Consider the following 25280-nt stretch of genomic DNA (forward strand, 5'->3'; position numbering starts at 1 on the left):
ACCCCTGGCCTGCCCAGGGGCACGGCGAGGAAACTTTCCGAGCGCGCTCGGCTGGCGTTTTGCGGAGCGCCGTGCGGAGAGCGGCTGGGAGCGGGGGAGCCGCTGCGGGGGCTTCTCGGTGGCCGCTCCTCCCGGTCAGCTCTGGCGTTTGCCCCCGCACCAGCCTGCGCGCCGCAACACGGGTGCGTCAGCGCCAGGCAGCGTGCGCGCCCCGCTCCCGCTCCCGCTCCCGCTGCGGCACGGCGGCCGAGGCACGGCGCTTCTGGGCCTCGGCCGGCGGCGGCGGCGGCAGCCCAGGAGCAGGGACAATCCTTGTCCTGATGCTCCCCCATCCGACAATGTCTGGGTGTCTCCCTTCGCGCGGCCCGGCTCTCCCGCAGCTCTCTCAGCCGGGCGCTGCCGGAGCCCGCCCGCCTGCCCTCGCCGCGGGGCCGCGGCCGCCCGGGGGACGGGCCGGCCGGTACCCACGAACCGGGGCGCGCCCGGCGCGGCGGGACCGCTCCGCGCCACGCGAGCCTCCGCGCTTCCCCGCGGCCGCGGGCGGGGCGGGGCGAGGGGGCGGGGCGAGGGCGGGCGGGGGCGCGGGGGGCGGGGCCGCCGCGCGGCGCTGACAGCCACATGCCGCCCTGCCTGAAAAGGCTGCGAGGCGCCGGCGGGGAGGGAGAGGAGGCGCAGACGGCGCCCCAGCCCGCACCGCCGCCGCGCCCCGGGGGATGCCGAGGCGCCGGCCCCGCGGGTCGCCCTAGGGGAGAGGTGTTCGGCCGGCACCGCCCGCCCCGCAGCCCCGGCCCGGGGGAGGCCGCTGCCGCCGGCCCCCGCTGAGCCCCGCCGGAGCCGCTCGCGAGTGGGGCGCCCACGCGGGCGCGGCGCGCCCGGCCCCGCAGCCTCGGGCGTTGGTTTTTGGGTTTGTTTTTTTTTAATTTCTTCCGAAGGATGGATACGTTTCTCCTCGCGTGGGGATTTCTAGGGCTGTGCTTGCCCGGTTCCGGAGGCACGGCGGAGACAGGTAAGGCGCCCCCCGGGGCGGGGGATGCCCCCAGCCGCGCCCGGGCGAGGGTGCCCGCCCGGCCCGGCCAACTTTCGGGCGCCCGGACGGACGCACAGGGGCTTTGCCTGGCCTCGGGCATCTCGTAGGAAATAAATGAGGGATCGGCGGCGCCGCGCAGCCTTGGCAGCACGGGGCTGGGGGGGTTCCTGGGTGTGGCGGGGCGGGGATAGCGCAGCCCCCCGGCAAGGCGCGCAGCCGGTGAAACCGCGCAGCTCCCGTCGCCCGGCACGGAGGGGCGAGGGCACGGAGCCGCGCTGGAAAGTTGCGTGCTGGGTGTTTGTGGTGGGGGCGCGGGGAAGGGAGGGGAAGCGCTAGGGACTAGCCGCATCTCGGACACCCGCATCCGGATGCCCGCGGCCCCGTATGCCCGGTTGCAACCTCGGGAAACTTTAGGCGAGAAATTTAAAATCGCCTGGCAGGGAGCCGGCAGCCGCGCCGGGCGGCGCTGGGAGCAGGCGAGGCTGCCCGGAGGTGGCGGCACCCGCCCGCTGGAGGCACCTCCGGGCAGCCCCCCGGGAAAGGCCGCCCGCCGGGCGTGCGGGACCCCGCTCACTTCGCAAACGCCGAGGTGTCCCGGGACCTGCCGGGTTCGTGGCACGTTTTGGGGCGCGAGTGTGTTTTTCTGGTATTCGCTGAAACGCTAGGCTGGGCTGTCGGGAGGCGCGGGGATGAAGCCCCGGTGCTTGCGTAGCTTCGGCTTGGGGACAGGAGAGGGGCAAGGGCGGGCTGAAGCTGGGCCCTGCTCTCCCCGGCCGCTGGCTTTGGGGCTGGCTAACGGGGGCAGCAGGGTCCCCACCTGGAGCAGTCACTGGAGGAAAAGGATATGCCTCACCCAGCCGCCCGCCGCTCTCCTGGGGCTCCTTCTGCGGTCAGCAGCCCGGGAGCCGCCGGGCAGGACGGCGGTGCCAAGCCAGCAGCTGCTGGGCTGTGGGTTTCCCTTCCCGTTAGCCGGGGCCTGGGGACGTGCCTCCGGGAGCCCGCGGGGACGCGGGGTCCTGAGCCGCGGTCTGACCCGGGCAGCGGTAGGTGGCAAAGGCGCGGTGTGCGTGCGGCGGCCCCTGCCCTTCCCCCGGCCTCTCTGCCTTCTCCTGCCCCGGGGGGCACACCGCCAGCTCCCCCTTGACAAGGGAGGTGGCAGAGGCTCTGCTGCCTGAGAAAGTCCCTCGTTTTTGCAGCAGCAGCGAAGCACAGACGTTCTCGGCAGACACACGCCGTGTGCATTCAGTTGCCGGTTGGCATCGCGTCCTTCCTTATGGTTATAAAGGAAAGGAAAAAATCCCATCTTTTGTTCAAATAGGAAAAGAAATGAATAGGCACTCGATGGGGTGAAGAGAAAGGGCAAAGTCCTGGGAGGCCCCTAGTGAGCGCAACGGGCTTTCAGAGGGTCCCTGTCGCAGAGGCAGCGCCTGGTGTCCTGGAGCGGGTGTTGCGCGGAGGCAGCCCGGGCTGTAACCCGAGGGTGCGCTGCCAGCCCGGCTGCATCCCCGCGGCTGCTGAGCCCGGCCGGCCGCCTGTGCCTGCCTCTGTGTGCGTCCCCTTCTGTCCTGCGTGGGTGAGGGCTTCTAACTGGAAGGGGTGCATGAGGCAACCCTGTCTCTGAGGCCATTCAGTCGCTGCAAGAAATGTTTATTTGAACACGGGGTTTTCCCAGCTAAGCAGAGCATCACATGGTGCTGGAGCCAGCGAGGAAGTTGTCTCCTTGAGGCTGACACCAGCGGCTGTTTGCCGAGATGTTGTGGTGCTGTGAGCCCTGTCAGATGACTTTACTGCTAGCTTAGCGAGCAGAGGTATGGGGTAACGGGACACGAACCCCGATCGGGATGTGCTCGGCTCTAGTAAATTAGCCAGCCTAGTAAGAAAAACATGCCAGAAGTAGATGGATTTATGTTTCAGTCTGGTGTATCTGAAAGCCTTCCCCCATTACGAAAGTCCCTCTTAAGGTTCCCTAAGGGAGGTTAGTAGCGAGGGGAGATGTTTTTAATAGACAATAATATGATAATCCACACGGAAAAAACCCTCATGCTATATTTCTACAGTAAGAGATAAACAGCGCAGCTGCCAATTTGTATCTAGCCAAGCAAACCCTGAGATAACCGTGGAGGGGAGTAGGTAGAAGACCCTGGAAGACAAATGTGAAGGCTGGATGGCTGTGTGTTTTTAATCTTCCCGTAAAAAGCAATCGAGTAAGAAAGTAACAGACTTGAGTGACCCAAGTACTGAGCTGTTCAGATGATGTTTATGCAGCTCTGAGCAAAGCTCACTCAGCTCACTCTTGAAGTCTTCCAAACAGTTTGCTTAAAAGCTAGTATTTTTGGTAATGTCTTAAGAGATGTAGCAAGGTGGGGAGGGGGACCAAAACAAATTGCTGCCCAGCAGGCACTTGGCTGCACACATGGAAACATGCACACACACACCCACTCAAGCGCTGAGTGTAATGCCTTTTGCCCGTTGTGCTGTTAACTTGGCTTTTACTCGGAACAAAAGCTTTTTTAGCCTAAGAATCAGACAGTTGTCAGGAGCATCACTGAAAACGACTGATACAAGCATAGTGGGGGGCTCTGACCCAGGACAGGATGCTGCATTTTGGTTTCCTAACTTTCCTGCTGCAGAAAAAACAGGGTGTCCGCAGTGACAGGCAGGCATATAGGTCCCAGGGGGCTCTATGGAGATGCTTCATATCTCCCTGCCCTGCTCCTTCTCCCCCCTCCAGCCCCTTTTCCAGTATTTACTCTGGTACCTCTTGCATGGCTTAGAAGGTTCAAATGAGAAAGCAACCCACTTTGCTGGGGCATAGAAGGCAGCGCTCCCCATCCCAGCAGCATGCTGCTCTGGGCAGGCAGGTGGGTTGGTTTCCTAGCAGAAACCTCCGGTGCCGCCAGGCTCCAGGACATGGTGGCCTTGTATTGCAGATAGCCAGAGAGGAGAAAGCATCCTTCATGGGGTTTAGGAAGCTGTCAGGTTCAGATAAGGCTGGGATACTATCCTGTGGGACCCCCAGTTGTATTAATAAGGAAAAATTAATTTTTAAGCACTGGGATTGCTGCCAAATTACATGACCTCCGACAGACCAGCTGTGCTAGGAAAATAAATCGTCTATATCTGAGACCCATGATCCTATCTGAAATCGAAACAGAAAAAGTCAGCATTTAGCCATGGTGGTGGAGGCAGATTGCAGCAGCCTGAGAGCAAACTGGAAGCTGCTAAACTTGCTCTCCATTGTGTGGTGAAGTCACCGCCACTGTGTCCCCATGGGGTCTCAGGAATACAGTTGTCTAATCCGGGAAGTGCAGAGAGCTGATGTGCCTGCACACACCCAAGCTGGGGCTGACGGTGTAGGCACGGAGGTGGGGGCAGAAGTGGGGTGTGAACATTTCCAGGTCTACCCTCACTCTGTAACAGCCCTTTGACACATTTCTAATTATAATACACACACAGACAAAGAGGTAGCTGGGCTATTTTCAAAATCCCTGTCTACACCCTGGTAGAAACCGCAATACTAGCAACAACATAAATCAGGGCTGTTGCTAGCAGTGTTGCGCACGGCTTAGCGCTACAGTAGCATGGTTTTAATCATACTCAGAATCAAAGGGTCAGCCTTCTCCCTGCCTGAGCCAACTCGCAATCGCAGAAGGCCAGATCCTCAGCCAGGCTCGATGCCTGTGCAGTGAAAAGACACAAGCACAGACACAGACGAGAGGCTTGTCAGCACGAGGTCAGCAGGCACAGGGCCAAACACTCGAAATCACAACTCGGCTCTGTAACCTTTTCTACGTGCAGGCGGTGCCCATGGACTTCATGGGGGAGGACAGCTAGGGTAACACTGGGGGGCTGGGGCCCTGGCCACAGCCTTGGTGAGGCAGCCTCTCCCCAGACAGGATGGGGGAAAGGGGTACAGGTAGTGAGCCTGAAGTACTACTTGCAGGGATGGATGACTGTAGGGACTTTCTGTCTGAATGTTTCTCCCTTTCTCTTCACACTTGATGAGCCAAAGAAAATGGGCTCCGGAGATGAGGTGCTGGGCTCTGAGTCTTTGAAACCTGCCCTGATTTCTCCCCTTGTGTTTGAGACAAAGGCAAGACATCAGCCCCAGCTGTACTGGTGGGTCATCCCTAGCTGTGAAGTGTTGTCTGTGTGGGGCTTGAATGTGCCTGCCTTTCCCTGCAACCCTCCTAGGAAGATGGTGAAACCAAAAGGACACTGTCACTCTGCTTACATGTTGTTGAAAGGCTCCTTTGTACCGTGGGTTTTAGGGGATGCCTGTGGGGAGCGGACAGAGGAAAAACCCCAACCCCTTGTGGACAACGGCACATACACACAGACTTACTATCTCCCTGGTTCCTCCTCTTTTCACAAGCATGCAAATCTGTACCTCTTCTCTTACACACAGAGCCCCTCTGGTCCCCTCCACCTTGCTGCAGACTCATGCATGCTCCTGCATCCTTCCCTTCCCCATGCTGCCCCTCCTGCGCCCAGAGCCCCTTGGCAACTTTCCCCCTCATGCACACCCCCAGTCTCACTCCTGCTTTTCTCTTTCTGTTTGACCGCTGAATATGTGCTCAGCAGGAAACAATGTGTTTAAGACACTCGCCAGAATGTGTAATAGCTTCGGCACTAGTAGTGAGGCTCACCAGTAGCTGGATTTGAGCAAGCCATTGTAAAGGCTGAAGCTGCCGCTGCTGCTCAGCAGCGTGCGTGGAGCGAGCTGCAGCGGGGCCTCTTCCCGGGTGGCTCCAGAGGCATTGCTTCCCATCCCATCCCATCCATGGGGCTGCCTGCTGCCAAGGCATTGAATTTTTGCTCTGCAGCTCCAACAGGGCCCCTGGGAGGGAGGGCTGAGGCAGGGGTGTTGCAGGATTCAGAGAGCCTCTGCCAGCCACTTTGGGAAGAGGCATGAATAAACTGTCCTTGCCTGGTGGGGAAAGCCGGGATTCTGTTTCAGGTGGACCCTGACAGATGGACTCAAAAGGTGCAAGGAAGCTGGGAGGGTGTGGGGGGTAGATGAGATAGGCGCTTTTTTTTTTCCCCTTCTTGGAATCACCGTAATAGTAATACTAATTAGTATTTCAGAGGCACTGAACACCTTTCATGAAGCCTGAAGCTCTTTAGAGAGGAATCCTAGGTGAATCCCTGGCTCTTTCTCCAACATGTGGAGTTAGAAATGTTTCCTGCTTTTCCTCTATGGCCCTCGAACCAACCTGTTATTGATAGCATTCACACGGGTGGCTCAACACATTATTTCCTCCTTGTTTTATTTCCTAGTGTGGCCTGTAGGTAGGGTGGCAGGCTGCCATGCAGGGAGCCTCTGCTTTATTTCTGCCTCTGCTCTGAGCCTTCAAGCTTCCTCAAGTCTCCGTTTCCTCACCCTGCGGTACCAGCAAGGTTTCTTCAGAAACTGCCTGATCTGCGGCTTAAAGGTCTCCTGGAGGTGCTACCTATTTCCTGAGTGATGGCAGTGTGTTTCCATGAGACTTCAAACCCTTGGGGAGCCTAACGCAGAGGCAGGAGAAATGGGCATGATTCCTGCAAGTTCAATGTGCAATTATCCCCCTCCCTTGTATGTGCATTCACACATTCAGGCACTTTCTCGAATGATTACCAGAGTAGCCAGGAGTTGTAATTCCAGGCCCACCGATTACATTTGCAGGCAAGCCGGGAGAATTGTGTGCACATGTATCTATATAAAGACTAACACTATTAAGCCAGTTGCCCTATTGGAATTGCATTTGCCTGTGATAGAAGATGACAAATAACAAAGTTAGCAGAGCTGGCACTATGTAAAACCAGGATATAAAATGTCATCAAAGATACAAGGTTGGGGGTGCAGCAGGGACACCATCAAAACCCCGGAGTGGCAACATTTAAAGGTCAAGGTTGCCACTGACTCAAGTGGTACAAAGTGATGCCAGCCCCTAGAAGGCAGCTATTCAGAACTGCAGGGGTGGAAATCAGCTCAACTCCAGTGATTTCAAAGCAAATTACCTGGATTTGCAGGCAGGATTTGGCCCTCTCATTTTCCACAGTGAAGCTTGAGTAGGTCTCTGTTTCAGGTTTGCAGTTAATTCATCTGTGGATTAACATGGCAGAGAAAGTGCAGGTACCAGAAATCTCAGAATCTCCTCTTCTCTCTTCCTTCCTCCAACACTCCCTTCTTATTTAAAAATAATTTTAAATTATCCCTTTTTGCAAAGGCTCACAGCTAAATTGTTCCATTTGCTGAGCTTTCCGGCGTTCCCCTCTCACTGCTGTCCAGTGCTATAAAGTGAATATATTGCATCCCTCCCTGGTTGCCTTAGGAAGTGGTCAAATGGCTGCATTCCTCAACTGATGGATTGGCGCGTTCCTTTCTTGCTTAAGCCCAGACAGTGTTTTTATGAGCCTGTCTCGTGACAGGCTTGAGACACTTTGAATCAAACAAAACCCTAGTTTAGATCACAAAAGCAGTCTTTAAATTCTGCTTTGCTGTGCCTCCACTTTTAAGTGAAATTTTAGTTAAACTGGTAAAGGCCCGCAATGAAATATCCAGGGGGCTTTTCCCTGGTTGTGTGAAATCCCAGGACATGGATGTGTGTGCTACTCTGGGATGAAATGTGTGTGTAAGTGCTTTGTGGTGTTTGGGTGTGTTTGTCCATTAATTTGTTCAGGAAGCCTTTGAAGCTTTATCTCTCAATCCAAAGCAAACATGCTTCTGCTAAAATGATCTATACTACTGGGGATAAAATACCTAATTGTATTAGCTTCCTCTGCACTATGTCTGTCTCCTTGGCCAATGGCTAAGCTGTATCATTTAAATATGAGAGTTTGCATTTGTGTTCCTGCCCGATGCGCAAGTGGTGCCATACCTTACCAGTTTAGGGTGAGAACCCCTGCCACATCAGCCGTGCCCGGACTGTCCCCCAGAGCCAGCGCCTGGGGAACAAGGCAGAATGAACATTAATGGTAATAAATCCTCAGCAGAAAAGATCTGTTTGTCCTCTCCCTACTAGGATTTGGCCAAGTGCTTGGATGCACATGGACATTGAAAAACTTAACTTCTTGAAGAGCCATTTGACTCTTAGTGGGACTGAAATACAAGGTTTGCTGCACAAGGGCTTCCACCACGTGCAGCAGCTCTGAGAGCAGTAGGTCATGTGTGCTAGGACTCGTATTTTGCTGCACTGTTGGAGGGTTGGCAGGGCAAATCTCTTCTGGCCAGCGCTGAATCCTGGGATGTAGAAATCATCTGCAGTGGTTGGATGAGAGTGTGGACTTGGGCTGTGAGGCCCTTATGTGAAGAAGAGAAATAAGTGATGAGGCTAGGTGATGCACCCCTTTGCCATGGAACTCCCAGGATTTCTCTCCCTTGCTCCTTTGCTGCCCTGGAAGGCTGCTTTTCTTGAGCAGCACAAGCAGCAGTGCCTGCTGCTTGCCTCTAAGGCAACAAGAACACATGAAATTTTGTGCGCAGCCCAGATTAACATCCTCAAAGTAAACTGAACCCAGCAGATCAAAACACATGATAGTTTTCTGCTGGACGCTACAAGCTCTGAGAGGCTGTAGTATGTGTTTGTTATGAAATGGGCCTCTCTGGTGATGATTATTTTTGTTACAGGCAGAGTTGGCTTTAGCTTCTGTGTTGAAGGTCCAACAATAACAGTGAGCCCTGCTCTCCTGGGGAGAGGGAAATCCAGAGGGGTTTAATAGGCAGGAAATTCAAGTAGGAGAACGCTCTGCTCCTGGCCTAAGTTTTCAGCATGCACTGATGAGCTGCAGAGCTGAAAAACCCCAAGTGTGGGTGGAGGTTCCCGGGGCCTCACTGTTATTTTTGGGTCCCTGGAGTGATGATTGCTCATTGCAGCCTGGGGGAGACTTCATCAGCCTGGATGTCTCCAGCGGGTCAGGGCAGGGAAAGAGGGGTCTGTCCCTTGCAAAGGGTGAGGAGCTCAGCTGCTGATACCCATCTCTGTGGGAAACTTTGGAGTTGCCTGCTGTAAGTGTGGCGTTTGCAGGAGTCTGCCTTCATGAACTTCTCCAGGTCTTCCTTTCCCATCCCTGTGGCTTAGTTGTTGTCCTTTTCCTTTCCCATCCCTGCGGCTTGGTGGTTGCCCTCTGGTGTAGTTTCCCTGTTGGGATGGTCCTGCAAGGAGAGGGTTGCTGAGGTAATGCAAGTCGTGTGGTGGGCCTTAATGAAGGAGGGGATCTTGGGATTTCCCATCCTGAACACAGTCTGTTCTGACGCTGCCAGGAAGTGTCGACCTCCGTAGCCCCCATCGAGGAGCCTGGCTGCTCTCCTGTGGCCTCACCATCAGCACAGCACTCCACTGGCCCCTGCACCATGCAGGCTGGCAGGCGCCCCGGCAGTTTGCTTTCTATGACTACATTTTGCTTACTGAGCAATGGGATGTCCCATGCTCCTGAGATACTTGGCTTATGCTTCAGAATTTAAGTTTAATTTTATGTGGATTCAGGGCTGGCAAAACCTTCCAGAGCCCATCGGGTGTGGAGCATGTCTGTCTTCCAAAGCATACAGCCTGGGCAATAGCCATGCTGCTCACCTTTTTTTCTTTTTTTTCTTTTAGCATGGATTCAGTGTGTCTGTTTGAAAGGACACAATTATGTAGAAGCCTGGCTCTCTACGGTGTACAAAACTGGCCTGATTTTATACAGAAAGCCAGTGGCTGGCATGTCTGCTGCGGCAAACTCTTTGCCCGTCAGTACAGTGATGGATACTTTGTTGGTGGTGGTGGTTTTGCAGGTGTTTATCTGTTAGATACCGGTGAATCAAAAGAGAAAAAGCCTGACAGAACAATTACAAAGACATCTGAAGAGGCAGAATTACTTTCATAACTCTTAAGAAGGCCTGGTTTCCCTGGTATGCTGCTGCCTACCATGCAGGCTGGTGCTGTGTGTGGACAATGCAGCACTGTACTGAAGTAGCCTTGGTTTCTCTGGTCCTTCTTGGGGAGGGATGAATAAAAGGACAAAATCTGTTCCTCTGAGAGACACGGATAGACTTTCCTACAGGTGGAAAGCTTTCCCTGCTGCAGAAAGATGGTGAAACTTTCCTGGTGGTATGTGAACACCTGAGCAATGTGGCCGCTGCTCCTGTCCGCTCAGTGGTTTCACCTGCTCAACTCATTTTGCTGTAGAGACCACAGGTGCAGAGAGCTGGTCTCCAGCCCCCCACTCAGGCTGGCCTCACCAGCACCAGCAGTGTAACTTGGGCACCAAGCCGACCTGAAATCAGGATCAAGCCTAGGGATTTCCTTAGTCTTAAGGTCAGGGTAAACCTGGGGTTCTGCTCCTGAGTTCATTTATCAGGGAAGAGCCGGAGCAAGCAGGAGCCTGACACCCCTGTTCACATTGCAGTTCCCCTCCAACGAGCTGAGTTGCAACGGCTCAGAGTATTCACAGTATCCGGCGCGAGTAAGGGGCTAGCAGCTTCTGAGTGGTGGGTGATGTTGGTGGTATCAGCCTAGCGGGTAGCATGTGTGTGAAAGCTGAAAAGACAGGGAGGGGATGACGAGGTGTGGAAGGATTGACTGTATTTCCATTGTTTCGAGACTTTGCCCTTTCCAAGAAAAATAATCTGCAGCTTGAATATTTCTTTTTGCTGGAGGGGGTGGACATGTGTGCAAACGAGGTGTGAATTTTTAGGAGAAGGTGTGAAAGTGCGTACATGAGTGAAGTGTGAATTACACATCTATTTGTACATTGATGTCAACAAGTCCGTGAATGTCTTCCATGTGAATGTCTCCCTTTCTCTCTCTCTCTCGCCCCCCAAGCCCACATAGACACGTGTGTGGGCAAATATGCCTTGCTGAGAGAAGAGATTTGTGCAAGAACGTAGGTTTGTAAATGTTTGTGTGTTGAGCAAGCTCTCCTGTGGAACAAAACCAGATGTTTTTTGGTATTCTCAGCTCTTCCATGGCAGTGTTGCGATTTTTCCCCTTGTATTTTTCAGAATACTTACAGGATTATTTTAAGAAAAAAGGGAGGGCTGCAGAGCTGCCTTTGGGTGTGTGAGAAGAAAGTTATTTTGAAGAATGAATGTGCTAAAGGGCATGAAAAACAAGGGGGAAACTGAGACAGCGTTTTTTCATTGTGAGGGAAGCCTTGATCCCCCTCAAAGGGCCTTCCTGCTGCCCTTGTTCCTGCCCAGGGCATGTGCATTTTCTGCAGGCAGCGTGGAAGCAGCAGGTTGTTTATTCAACAGTGCTTTTTTCCAGGAAGCATTGCTACCGAGGTGCCCTGCCTCGCTCCTGCTGCTGGCGTTGGCACCAGCAAGAGGGCAGTTTGAAGGCAGGCTGGGATGTCCTCACCAAGACCAGGCAGACTTGTGACAGCCTGACAGGGGACACCCCCGGGGCCTGGTGGACCCCGTGGCAGAGGGACAGAGCCAGACTTGCAGTGTAGGGTTGAACCCACACAAGTCTGCGCTGCTTTGCTTCTCCTGGGCAGAGCCGGGGCTTTGCAGCAAGGGCTGCTGCAGGAGGGACAGGAACAGCCCGATCTCTGGAGGATTTTGGGGTTTGGCCATTTTGCTGGGTGTGAAGAGGCAGTGCTGTCTTCTTGGGGCAGCCTGTGGGGCCAGGGTGCTGGGACAGGGTGGTGGCAGGGGGTGGAGGGGGGGCAGCAAGATGCACGCAGTAGGGGCCCCGTGGAGAAAGGGACTTTGTTGGGATTTGTAGTGCGTTATCAATTGACCCTGTGATGCAGATTTTCCTCCCAGCAAGTAATGTAATAATAAATCTGATTTGCAATGTTCATGAGATTAAATGTTTTTTTGAAGATGAAATCACCCTCTAGGGCCTGTTCTAACCCAAAGCTGAAAGGCTTCCTCTGCTCACCACGCAGCCATTGCCAGCCATTTGTGGGCTAGCCCCACAAAACCGCCACTGCTGTGTCTGCAATTCCAATGGCTGGGTTAGGTTGAAAGGTTTTGGGAGGCCAGTCTGCCAAGATGGGGTTGTGAGGGCAGACGGGCTTGGGGAGGGAGAGCACAGCAAGCGGAGAAGGGCTGTCGTGGGGCTGCAGGCTGGGGCCGGGAGGGCTGGACACTGTCCTCAGCTCTGCCGCTGGCCACATGGGTGGGCCTCAGCTCGCCATCAGCCCCACTGTGCCTCAGTTTCCTTCCTTGGGAACGGCAAAGCTTTCTGCACTCCTGCAGCTGTATCAAGTTTGCAGGATCCAAATGCTGGTTTCTCCCGAGGCAGCTGTGGGACACTGCCACAGAGCAGCTTGCAAAGAAGGCAAAAGAATGGACAAAATGAGGCAGCTCCAGATGATCTGATATCAGTCTGTCTTTTACTTTATGGCTCTGTAATTGCCTCAGCGAGAGCATTTATTTATCTTTCCTGGTCTGTGTGAAATGTGGTGTGTAAGTGTGGCAGGAGGTGGAGGGGAAAAGGAGTAGTTTGTTGTGTAGGATAATTGCCCTTGCCCAGAGATTAATATGAAATGTTAGAGTACCAAATGGATGTCAGTGGCCTAGAAAATGACCTTTATCAGACCACCCCTAGCAGTGGCCTGGAGGGACCTGCTGTGCACAACCGATGCCCAGAACCTGTTTCAATGCCTTGTTCCCCTCTGTGTCTCTGCAGCTCAGCCGTGCGGGGGCCGCCTGAACTCCAAGGATGCCGGGTACATCACCTCCCCGGGGTACCCCAATGACTACCCTTCCCACCAGAACTGCGAGTGGGTCATCTACGCCCCTGAATCCAACCAGAAGATTATCCTCAACTTCAACCCTCACTTTGAAATTGAAAAGCACGACTGCAAGTAAGAGCCTTCCCCTTCCTCTCTAGTACATAGTCACCTCTTCTCCCTGCTTTTGCCTAGCAGTATGAGCCTCATGCTTCCTTGCGTGTGAAAACAAGCATCATCCTTGAGCCCCCATAGTGCTGTATCTCATTGCCTTTCAGGGGGAAGTGTGCCTACCAGCTGGGGGGTTTTAAGATGCTGCTTTGGACCCATAGGATGAGTCTACTCTGCACTGAACTGGTGGTTCTTAACTCAGCCTGATATCACCTAAAAGCAAGAGCTAACTGGCTTTCAACCTGAGTTTGACTTTGGTTAAAAGGCAGCTTGTTTTTCTCAGTGTTGAAGTGGACTCGCTTTTAAACCATGCTGAGAGAGCAGAGCAATTTCCTCGTGTTTAACTAAGCAGAGGTATGGCACAGAGAGCCCTTGGGCTGGAGACCCAGGCTTGGACTATGTGAGGCTGGGGGCTTGGGGATCTGAGCTGTTTGGGCTAGATCTGACTTTCCACAATGCTTATTCTGCTGTGTTTGGTAAACTGGGGGGTTGGAGGTTGTTTGCTTTTTTTTGGCCTTCTAAGAAGGGACTCGGAAACTAGATGTCAGGGAAAAACAATTAACAACTAGTAAAGAGTAATTAATGGCATCAAAGGGCACCATAAAAGGCTGAGTTAATAACATGGTCTCAGCAGACGTATAAACCTGTGTGTTTAATCTGGAATCCACAGCCAGCTACAGGGATGCCTGAGCTGTGAAGGAGCTTGGAGTCTCCTAAAACAGGTCTGACACAGCAGTCTTGCCAGACATGCTGGTCCTGTTGATTAAAAAGGGGTTATATATGGAGAGGGGAACTCTGTTTGCAAAAAGGACAGAGGGACAGCGGAAGCATTTATGGGACTGTAGATTCAGTCCTGTGGAGAACAAAGAATTCTGCATGGGTTTGATGATGTACTGAAGGTTATGAAATGTAGAGCTGGATCCTCAGCCACCATAAATCAGCATAGCTCCTCTAACTCTTAATGAAGGTGTGCTGATTGATGTCACTGGGGATCTCATCACCCCCTACAGATAAAGCCTGGGCTAATAAGGCTTCGAGCACCATGAACTTCTCCTGAAGTCATGGTGTGTGCAAGGCATTTAGCACTTTGCAGCATGAGGCCTGTGTTTGGAGAGGGGAGAAGGCAGCAAAAGGCTTAATGTGAGCATAGGTGAGCACAACAAGGCCTCTGCAGTGCACATGAGAATGATGGTTGCTATCAGATTTTATTATTGCTTGCACAGGCTGAACTGTATAGCCTTCTCATAGCTAATGTAGTTGCCCCAAATTCACAGTAATAAAAGCTTTATAGGCCTATATTCGCAGTCTGCAGAGTATGCAATATGTATTGGGCAGGGTAATATTGTCTGCAGGGCAGGGGTTGAGCTGGGTAGGAAGGACTCCAGCTTCTGCCTTTCCAAGGTCTCAGGCAAGCAAAGCCAGGTTGGTCAGAGAGCCAGAAACCCCCACAGGCACCTCGCATCTCCTGCACATGTAGGAAACTGTCAGTTTTAGCTCTAAGCACCCTCGACAACTTTTATTGTGTTTTGCCGCCTGTGAGAGAGCAGGATCTGGTCCCAAGCCGCAGGTGGTGCGTGCTGGAGGGGCTGCCTGAATGCCGGAGATGTTGTCCCTTTGCTGCTTTCTACTTTACCGTGTCATATCTGAGTGGCTGCTATGTGGTCTCACCCTTCCCTGTTTTGCATGTATGTGCATGAGGGAGTCTTTAGTTAAAGCAAAAAGAGTTGAGTTGGATGGTTTTGGTCCCCAATATGGGACATTAATGGTGGAGCGTTTGTCAGGGTCTCCCCTTCAGGTCAGCTCCTGCAGCGACGTGGCTCTCTAGAAACGAGGTATTAACACCAAACCTCTCCTGAAAGTGAAGTTTGCCTGCGCCTCCTTTCCCTCAGCTGCAAACCTGTGCGCAGGTGAAACAGGGTTCATCCACTTGGGCTTCTGCCAGCCCCCAGCCAAACTGACTTTGGGTGCCTGCTCCCCAGATGCAGCACTGCAAAGGAGTGGGCTTGAAAGAACTTTGTGGACAGTGCTAGTGCTGGACAGGAAGCATGACAAACCAAATGAAAACAGTGCGTGATAAACATGGCCTGAAAGAAATTGATAGGAGGAAGAGATTTTTGTTTTTAAGTGACCTACCAGGAGACAAGTATTAACACTGTGTAATGCTTGGGCATTAAGCAGTACTAATAGATGACCATCTGGTAATATATCTCATCTGAGTGTCAGAGGGGCTTTTAAGAAGTAAAGGCCTCGTTGCAGCTGCAGGTGGGAACCTTTACAGGAGTTCAGCATCAAAGAAACAATCTCAGGGCAGAGCCTTTCTTTTGACATTGGATCATTAATACAGAGCACATTCACACAAAGGTGACACGCTGATGAACCCCATTATGGCATTCTGTCTCTGGGCAGACAAGGTTCCCCCTGCTCTGGTATTGCTACCTGGCAGCCCTCAGAGCAGGAGCGGGGCCCTGTGTGCTTCCAGCTGCCAGAGGTAAACACCATAACCCCTTCCTGTGCTGCTTCTTCCTTCAACATTTCATTTTACCTTATTAGGCTAAAGTTTCTCCCTCATAAAGCATAACATTTACATTCCTAAAACCCATTCCAAGGCCTAGAAAAGTGTCTGAAAAAGTCTTTTTAGTTTTACTATGCCCTTTCTGGCCTTCCTTGTATCTGCTTTAGATTTCCCTTTGGGACAGGAGGCGTTTCCTCCTGTGTTCGGTACAGTGCCTGGCACCCTGGGGACCTCTGCGGAAGGGTCAGTGACTTCCCCTCGGTGAGCAGCTGGCCAGAACGGGGCTGTGTACCTGGTGCTGCTGGCGCTGGCTGGGGAGAGCAGCTTGGGCAGCCAGCCCTCCCTGCCTGGAGCCAGGGAGCATCAGCTGGGGATGGACGCCCTGGAGGTGGCAGCCAGGGGCAGCTGCTCAGTGCTGCTTGTTGCTATTGTTTTTCTGGAGGCACATCTAGGCTTTCCTTTTTTTTTTTTTTTTTTTTTTTTTTTTTGGCTGTGTTCAGCTGCATTAAGAAGTAACTGCACTGCCACCACCTCACTATCATGAAAGACGTAATTTGGTGTAATTGAAGCCCCAGAACATTTTTTGCTCTTTCTTTCGCTCTCATACTCTATCCTTGCTCTGAGGAAGTGCCTTACTTTGGGAAGGCACTTCAGGTTAAGAAAATTGGCCTCCTGCTGTTGTGGCTCTTGTGTGCCAGCACAGCAGGGATCCCTGTTGCAGGAGGGTGGGCACACTGTGACAGGGAGTATGGGACCTGGGCTGTTGTTCATGCTGTCCTGCAGCCATGGGGCCACAGCAGTAATGGCAAAGCCAAAAGGGAAGCTTGATGCTCTGATAAAAGACCTGCCAAACTATTTGGAAATATTCGTAATGGCCTGTCTGCTCGCCGTTTCTTCTCTGTGCTGCAAGCGCAGCTGTTGCTCAGGCACTGCAGCCCCGTGCCGTCAGTATCTGCTCTCTGAACAGGGAAGTGGCATCCAGTGGAGAAGAGCACGCTGCTGCTGCTGTGGCGGCAAAATATTTCCACTCCCCACGTGGCATGGTGGTAGCTGGGCAGCCTTGTGCATGCTGGGGTTTATTTGTGATCTCGGGAGAGACCTGAACCATTTGCAATAGGTGTGCAACAGGGGTGGCTGTCCCCCAGCTCGTGCAGTTGTGTAGCTGAGCTGCCTGCGCCTTCCTAATTGCCGCTTCACTGTTCTATCTGCACTGCTTGTTTGGAAAATACATGTCAGAAACCTCAGCTCTGAGTGAATCACTGCATTTATAACCACCTTTTCCATTCGTGCCTCCCTCCCACTGCTGGGCTTCTCTTTGGACTATTAAAAGTTCCCTCCTGAGATTTTACTACTGGCTCTACCATCCCTGGCTGCACTCGGCTGACTCTGCCAGAGGATTAGGCTGGGCAGAGCTGCCACTGAGTGCCGGGACATGGCTGTACAGACACCGCAGAGGCACACTCCCTCCAGACTACGGCGGATGAGCTCGTGCTCCCGCTGCAAGCAGAAGACCTTTCAGCTGAATCATAACATCTGCGCCAGAGGAATGGTATTTTTTTTAATAAAAACCCACCCTGACTGATAGTCAGAAGATGCCAGCGGGTTTTGCTGTAGCCCATGCTGCAACTGGGTTGCATGTGATCGGTAGGATCCCTGTCTGGGGAGGATTTGGGGGACTGCTGCTGTGGCTTGCAGCCCCCTCTGGTGGCACATGCCAAATGCTGGCAAAGGTTTCTGGAGACAGGGGCCCAGGGCTCCAAAAACGGGCCAATTGGAGACAGCCCAGAGGTGCACAGTCGGGCTCTTCCTCCTGACTTTGTCTCCCCATGTCAAGCCCTGAGGGCTTCCAAAAGCAGGAACAGGAGCCACCATAATGAGAAGACGTATGTAGTTGTCACTGTGACCTCCTAAGTGTCACAGCGGTTCCAAAAGAGCTGAATGTTCAGCATCCCGGTTTGTGCTGGGTACTGGGTGGGCAGGGCAGGAGATGCCCCTGCTCCCAGCCTGAAGGGCAGAGGGGCCAAGTTTTGGCACAGGAAGACACCACACTCCTAGTGCCCGTCTCACAGAGCACCACCTGCCAGGGGACACTGGCAGTAACATGCTGGTGTTCCCAGGCCACAGTACAAAGGGTGAGGCCCGTGGGCTCAGTCAAGGCCTCTTATGGCAGCGTGGCCATCTCCTGTGCTTCCAGGAAGCCTGGCACTGGAATGCAACAGCTCTGCATCCTTCCTAGAGAGCAGCACAGATGCTGGCCCGAGTCCCTTGCTCAGGCGGCAGGGGGGAGCTGCAGCCAGCCCCAGTGCCCACGGACAGGCAGGCAGCTGGTGGCTGCAGCGTTCAGCCTGGCTCTCTTGGCCATCTCCTTCAAACACGAGCATAATATTGCAAGAAACCATCCTTCCATCAGTGAAGGTTAAGAGTAGACAAGGCAGCAATTATGGACAGCTAATTAGTAAATGCTTTGAAAAGTATGTATAATTAGCTTATTAGTAAACATTTTAGAAACAATGCAGTTCATCTTGAGATTGAGAACATGCTTAGAAAAGAGAAATATGTTTGGAGCACTATGGAACGCCAGAGCTTGGGGAGGGTTCTTTGCTGGGATGCAAGGGGAAGTGACTGCATCTCCTGCAGCACTGGGGGAGTTGAGCTTTAACTTTGCAAAGAGGGGAAGTCAGAGATGAGATGTTGAGGAAGGCATTTGCTTGCTCATACATTTGTGACCTGGGTAGCCAGAAGCAACATTTCTAACTTACAGGAAATAATTCAGTCTGGGTAACATGACACTGCAGCTCAACTTCTCTTCAAATGAGCTTCTACCGTTTTCTAACTCTGTCCAGCATCCGCTGTATGGTTCATAATTCCTGTCAAGCCCAGGTCATTTTCTGAAATGAAATGTCAGTGAATGGGTTAGCTGTGATGGCGTTAGACCAGCGCATAGGTTAACAGCTCAAGGTTGTTCACATCTCTCTTGCCTGCTGCCCACCCGCAGAGCTGTGAGAGCACCCCTTGCTCCACAGCTGTGCTTCCCTGTGCCCCAGAGCCTCTCCCTGGAGGGACAGACCAAGCCCAGGCTCTGCAGAAGGTGATGGCCTCAAGGACAGTCTCCTGTGTCCCGCCAGCTCACTGACATCCGGCACATAGGAGTCAGATCTGGCTTTGCACCTTGTTTCCTGTTGGCATGATGACTAATTGAGGGCCAGCTGGTGACACTGGGAACAATAGCGTTAGAGATAGAGACCTCTTCCCACTCCTTCCTGATTGTGAGGAGGAGGAGGTGGTGGTGTACTGTCTTATTACTCAGCCTCTCTGGCCAGCGAGGGAGGGAGCAGGACCCGTGAGTCCCCCACAGCTTCTGGGGAGGGAGCAGGCACAGGGCTGGCTGTGGTGGCTCCTCACTAACTGGGCTCAGGATCCAGCTAAGAGTGTCAGGAACATGTGCCTTTACTGAGCGTGCAGCGTAAGCCACGCTCCAGCTTTAAGCCCCTTGCATCTTTGCTGACCCCACTTAGCATGGATGCCATAGGACAGTAGTAGAGCAATCCCACTGAAACGGTCTGATGATAACCACGGCGCTGAGGTGCTTGTGCTTTCAGCAAAGAGCCCAAGGCCCTTGGCTGTCTTTGCAACAGTGCTGCAGCTCACTGGGGGCAACCCCATTGACAGAGGCTCATCCCAGACAGGTGGGTCTCAAATCTCTGTGGGGGTATGAGTGTTGGTTGCGGGTTTTTTCATCACACAGCGGGGTTAGCAGTGCTCTTCTCTGTCACAGGTTTGCTGTCTGGATGCAGGAGTTAGAAGGTTCAGTGAATGTAAGGAGGGTTCCAGAATGATATAAAAAAAAATTAGCTTTTTTTGGGGGCTTTTTTTTTTTTTTTGTTAAGGGACAGGCCCAAAGCCTGGTAAAGGCAGTAAGAGGCTTTACCTTGATTTCTGTAGGAACTGGTTTAGGTTTTTAATGAGCAACTGTTTGCCTTAGCTACACACAGCCTTTTTAATGGATATCATCCCTATTGTCAGGCTGTAACAGGGGAGTGGCAGACTCACCAGCAATATCAGGTCTGAGTGTTGTGAGATTTGGGTTTTTCCCCTTCTCTGCTATTGATTTACTGTTCCTGCTTTGGCAAATCACTTTACATTCCCCACCTTACAAAGAAGAGAAAACCTGGGCATCTGCAGGCATAAAATCCAGTCTAGATAGCAACAGTGCATTCCACACGCCCCTCAAAAGGCTGCCGCGTAGCAGCATCACACAGGAGCAGGTCAGAGCACTGCAGACGATGACTGGTTCATTCCTAGCCTTTTCTGGCCAGGTGTGAATTCTGCAATTAAATATGAATGAAAAAAAAAAAAAAAAAGAAAAAGACTGCAAAGAGCAGACTGAAAACAGAAGAAATTTCTGGTTGCTTTTGGCCAGAGCTCAGTGCAGAGCTTATTTGAAAGAATTGGGTGAGGTTAGTTTTTAGTCTGAGACTAGTTCTCCATTTTCTTTAAGTCAAGAGGCTGCACACCACCATTGAATGGCAATGTAATAATATGTTGCAAACCACAGTCTGGTGATCCTGGAATTCCTTATAAGTTAATAGCAGTCATGGTCCACTAATCACAGCTAGGATGTTTTGAGCAACTGTCTTTGATATATCAGTTCAAACACACCATAGAAAGCCTTCCTTATGCTGCCTCAGTGAGTAGATCAGTAGATCATTAGAAAGAATGGATAACCTGGGGGGGGTTTGTTGTTTTCCCCCCCCCCCCGAATCCCAAGGACTGCGTACAGTGTCGCTGAGCAATCACAGTCCAGTACTGTGGTGGTGGTTTTACAGTAGCGCAGGGTCAGACATGGAGGTATTAGTGTTTAGTGCCAGAAGCAGAGCCTGGAGTAGTGAGGTCTGACAGCAGAAATCCTATGCCAAAGACCTAGTCCTGTTGCAAATGGCACAGAAACAGCTGTTCTTTGTGTACGTTATGGCTGCCCCAAATGTCGCATCTTGCAGAGGTATAGAAGCCACTGCGGTGGGTGTGGGGAATGGCGTGCCCCCGTGTTTTGAGGTGGGGTCTCACTTTGCTGAGACAGGCAGTCCTCGCTTGCTGGCGGTGAGAGAGCCCCTGCGCTCAGTCCCGTCCCTGCTGAGGCCATGCCTCATGCAGGGTGTTTGCGTGGGGAGTGCTCAGTCTATTAGAAACCTCCAGGGAACCCTCAGAACTGGGGTTGTTGACGGATGCTGAAGGAGCAGGACACACACTCCCAGCTGCCAGCAGCACGAGAGTTTGAGGCATGTGCTCAGCTTCCTTCCTCTTCTGCAGTGTTGGTGTGAGGTTTCATTTACATTGTTATTTTGCAGTGAAAAGGGAAGGTGTAACGCCTGGCTCTCACACGTTGTGCCTTCAGTAACACCGATGTTCGGCTGATAATCACGGGCAGGAACAAGGTCTGGGATCTCCATCAGCAGAGGGGACTGACTCACCATTGATCTATGTTCACTGCATGTTGCTGAAGTTTTTTGACCCATTTGATTTCTTAGGTTTTCTTTTGTGAAAATCTTCTTGATTTTTCTGCCGTTCAGGAGCAAAACATCTCTCTGTGTCTTTAAATATGGCAGATGGGGATTTCTTCAGATGTCCAACAACTCAATTGAAGGAGACCTCAGGAGACCTCTCCCCTTCCCTGTCCCCCTTCTCAGCCTCTCTTTTCATCTGCAATCTGGAGATGTAAGGGCTATAGTAATAGAGTGTCAGAGGAAGTAATTGATTCATCACACGCCGAGAGAGGAGTCTGTTGCCTTCAGTGTCAATGGAGCTGAACCACAGCCTGGAAGGGTGAGGGAGGCTTGTAAACACTCCATGGCTGAGCTGGCAGGACAAAGCAGGCGCACTGCCGTGGCTGAGAGAGAGTGTGACACAAAGGGTTGCTTCAAAGAAAATTTTCCTGAACAAAGCAGTGGCAGGGCCCTTGTTTGTGGGAGAAACAGGGATGCTCCCATCCCCCTGTTTCCAGAGTGCATTAAGGAGCAAAAGTAACAACCAGCTTCATGCAGCAGCCCACTCCCTCATCTCTGTCTCACTCTCTGCCTCGGCATGCCTGCCTTTCCAACCTGCTGTCCCAGGCAGGGCAGAGCTCACCTCAGGGGTACCAACCAGCCCTTACAAGCAGCTAATTCCTCCCGCGCCCCCAGATAGATATTTTGCTGCCTCCAAGACCCAAAGTGGGAGGCCACCGCTGCTGTGAACATGCAGAAAGGCATGGTGTGTGCATGGCACAGCACTTGCCCTCATCCAGGCATTTATTGTGCTCAAACCCTCAGTGAGGTGAGGCTCAGAAGGGTGTTGAGCTGCAAGTGCCCATATTTTGGGGAGACAAGGGAGCAGGAGATGCTGTGCTACCTACACAACGTAGAAGGAGGATCAGGCAGGTTTGGTGTGCTGTTTGCCCCAGAAATCATTCTTACTACAAGCTGGCACAGTTGGATTGTTGTGGAAGCGTCCAAATAGCAGAGGCTGCAGGCCAGCTTTGGTGGCAGAGCTTTGCTTACTTGTGCTTCAGCTAAGGCAGGAGCTGGGTTGTAACAGGCTGTGCTGAGACTGTGGGGGTCAGAAAGCTGTCCTGTGGTGGGCTGGTTCTGGGGTCACCATCTATCATTAATGAGGGACGCAGACAGCCAGGAACATCAGGGTGGGCTGCTCAGGGCTCTGTTCTTGCAACCTCCTTTATACAATAGGTGCTTAATGAGGTGTTTGTTTCACTGTTGTGCTGAAAAAAGCCAGTGCAAATGAATGATATGTGGAATGCCGAGCTGCAAAGCTCCCATCTGATCCCAGTTATTACCAGCTCTTTTGCATTTCACGGCATGTTGTGTCTAAGGCCATGACTGATACTGTGCCAGCGAGGTGCAGTGGGACATCACTCTCTATGTCTCTGTGGAGGGAGTTTTCTTCTGGGAACAGGGCTGGCACAGCAGAACATGTCAGCAGAACGTGTGAGCACGTCCCCTAATCCTTATGAGCACCTACCAGCCAGTCCCCAGACCTTCAGCCACTAGCACTAACCTGGTGCAGACTGGTCTCTATCTGTTGGCTGGGCTGTAGGGCACTGGATCCCATCAGGAGATGGGAGCCTGTTCACCTGTTCCCCTTACTGCAAAGCAAGCAAAGTACCCCCTTGCCTTCTGCCTGCTCTGCTGCTTTTCAACAGGAAAGTTTCCTTTTGTGGTTGTTACCTTTTATTATATACTTTTTTTCCTTTTTATTAGTGGTCAAGTGCCTGTGAGTGGTGACAGTAAAATGACACAGAAACCAAAGTCTAATTTTTTCCACAGATAGATAGATAGGAGGAAAGTGCAAATGCAGTTTCTCAAGTGTCCTGCGGTTTGGAGTATGAAAGTGTTGTGAGTTGCTTCAGTTGCCTTAGAGCAGAAACAGGAGGCAGAATGCTGTGGAAAGGGGGTTTATTCTTAACATGCTTTATATACTTTCTTCCTGGTTTCACCATGACTTTTTTCCCCCCAAAGAATACCCGAAACATCTTGCAACGCAAGACCCCTGTAGCTAAAGATAGAAGGGTGAGGAATTCATAGAAATAAAATTAAACAGCCATGTGTAACTCCTGAACAACAGCCTGCAGAAAACCCCTAAAGTGCACATTAGCACATCTTGTTTTCTTACATAATGAACGGTTTTCCAGACATGCCCCAGATGAGAGTGCTTCTCTACTCCAACGCACGGTTCTGCAGTGATCTGGCAACACAGCTTGGAGAAGGCAACCTAAGGATGAAGGGCAAAGCACGGGGGAGCCTTTGCTCTCTGGTCTCGGGGAGGGGGGATGACAGCAGCATGCAGCCTGCTAGGAGCTGAAATTCCCTCCTGAATCAGAACGTGCCACAGGAGCAGTTTGCATCTATGTTTTCTTCATCCTTTTGCAAGATGTATTTTGGCTACCTTTCTTCCTTCCCTGCCCCCCCTGCCCCCCCCAGCATAAGTTAGCAGTAACTGCTGAAAGACTTCCCATCGGCAGTGCTTGTACGGGGGTGAAAACAACCCAAGGAGTATAAATAGAGGCTATTTGTAGTTTCCGTTTTTTGTCTTCAAGGCATTTTTGAAGAAGTTTTCCAATCTGTTAGGGTTATTTTCTCTCCTTCTCTGTCTGTCTTTTTTTCCTTTTTTTTTTTTTTTTTTTTTTTTTTTTTCTGGACTGGATGACTGCATTTTTCTCATTTCTCAGAAATTCTGGTGAGATTTTTGGGGAGAAAAGAAAATAATCCAAAGCACAGTGGAATGATTACAAAACCCCACAATACTGTGATTACAAAAGATGTAATTGGATGCAACAAATTCAAGACAAACTTCCGAGAAATCCTAAGCAATTATGTGTTGTTAGCCCCCCCCCTCCCCCACTCTGGGTCTCCTCCTGCTGCCATTGGATTTTGGTCATTTTAGTCACTGAAATCCAGTCAAATCCCTTCAGATTCAGAGCAATGGTAGCCTATTTCTCTCTGCTGTTGCCAGGGCTAGTTATTTCCATCAGGGCAAGACAAGGACAAGCTCTGCCTGTTTCTGTGAGCATCTTTTGCCTCAGCATGGGCAAAACCAGCCCCACAAGCTGCAGACAGAGATTCATCTCTTCGATGTTCAGCCACGCAAAGTGCAGGTCCAATCAGCGAGAGTGATTTAAACTATCTCCATCGTCAGGGCAGAAGAATGATTAATCCCATCCCAAGCTGAGTGTGAGGAGTCTGCTTCCACTGAGAGCAGAGGACATGTAGCTGGCTAAAGCTAAATATGATGCAAGTTTTTTAGGTCTGTGCACAAATCTGTATCAGGATCTGTGTCTATGAGGACTGATTCTCTTCTCACCCCAGGATAAATTAGGAGTGATTACCCTTAAAATGATGAGTTACACATGTGTAAAACCAGTTCAAGTCAAAGGAGAATCCAATTCATCTGCTGTATTTATAATTAATTACTCTGATTAAGTGCTGGCAGCTAAACTTCATTGCTTTTGCTTCATCAGACAGCAGTGGTGTTTGCCTCTGCTATCATGGCTATAAAAAAAATCATTTAAAAGGCCCCAGTGGCTTCTGCAGCTATTTAACCTTTGAAGGGTACGTCCTGCCGTTGCTCAAGATTGTATAAACACGACAGAAAAGTTTTCTTGTCTTTCACAGTGTAACCACCCATGAAATAAGAATTTGGTTTGGAGGTGGCGTATGAAAGAGCATGAAGATGGGTGGTGACACAGAAAAATCGACTAAGCCAGCTAGCATGTAATGGACATTAACTCTAGCCACCCCTTGATTGCAAAAAAGCACAGTGCTGCTGGTTCACTATTTTTTAACCATCTCTACTGCAGCTGCTATTTAATTTCTAAGAAACAGCCTTTTCTTGGAGGATATTTTAAAAAACTATGGTTTTTATAACAGTTCCTGAGAAACAAACCACCTGCCACCTTTTCAAAGGGAACAACTGCATTTACTAGCTGCCGTTGTGGCTAACTAAGCAGGTTCCCCATACCTTCCCTCAGCTACCTGCAGAGTATTAACACCTGCTGAATTTCACTAGAATTGCAGTTTCTCTTCCTGTTCTCAGCACCTACATTCAAGACACCATGAGACATGGTTCGAGCAGACCAGCGGTCTCGAAGGCTTAAGCCAGCGCTGGGCATTTCCAAATTCAGGGCTGTTGGCACGCAGTCAGTACCTGTTTGTCTCTCTGTCCTTCTGGGCCAGACTCCTCCCATATGATATAATCTGTCTAATGAAGGCTGGCTTCTCTTCTTGGCTGTGCTGCAAGCTTCCTGTGTGACCTTGGGCCAGCCAGTGGTCCCCCCTGCCTTCCTACCTCGCAGGGTCTCGTGAGGATCCCATCGTTGCTGTTTGCCCCATGGAAATGCCTATACATGGTATCTCCCACTTAAACATCTGGGAAGTTCAG

The 25280-nt window shown here is 51.7% G+C and overlaps 1 protein-coding gene across 6 annotated transcripts in view; it reads left to right on the top strand.

The window, feature by feature from the left end:
* The first annotated feature begins 656 nt into the window (after window positions 1-656).
* Window positions 657-25280, top strand: part of NRP2 (neuropilin 2) — a 90714-nt gene continuing 66090 nt past the window's right edge. For all 6 annotated transcript variants that reach the window (XM_037397718.1, XM_037397720.1, XM_037397719.1 and 3 more), the window contains exons 1-2: window positions 657-1006; window positions 12628-12805. In XM_037397718.1, coding sequence (XP_037253615.1) covers window positions 934-1006; window positions 12628-12805 — 251 coding nt within the window. In that variant the 5' untranslated portion in view covers window positions 657-933. The remainder of the gene's footprint in view (window positions 1007-12627; window positions 12806-25280) is intronic.

The sequence above is a fragment of the Falco rusticolus genome, chromosome 8 (genome assembly GCF_015220075.1).
Source record: "Falco rusticolus isolate bFalRus1 chromosome 8, bFalRus1.pri, whole genome shotgun sequence".
NCBI lineage: Eukaryota > Metazoa > Chordata > Aves > Falconiformes > Falconidae > Falco > Falco rusticolus.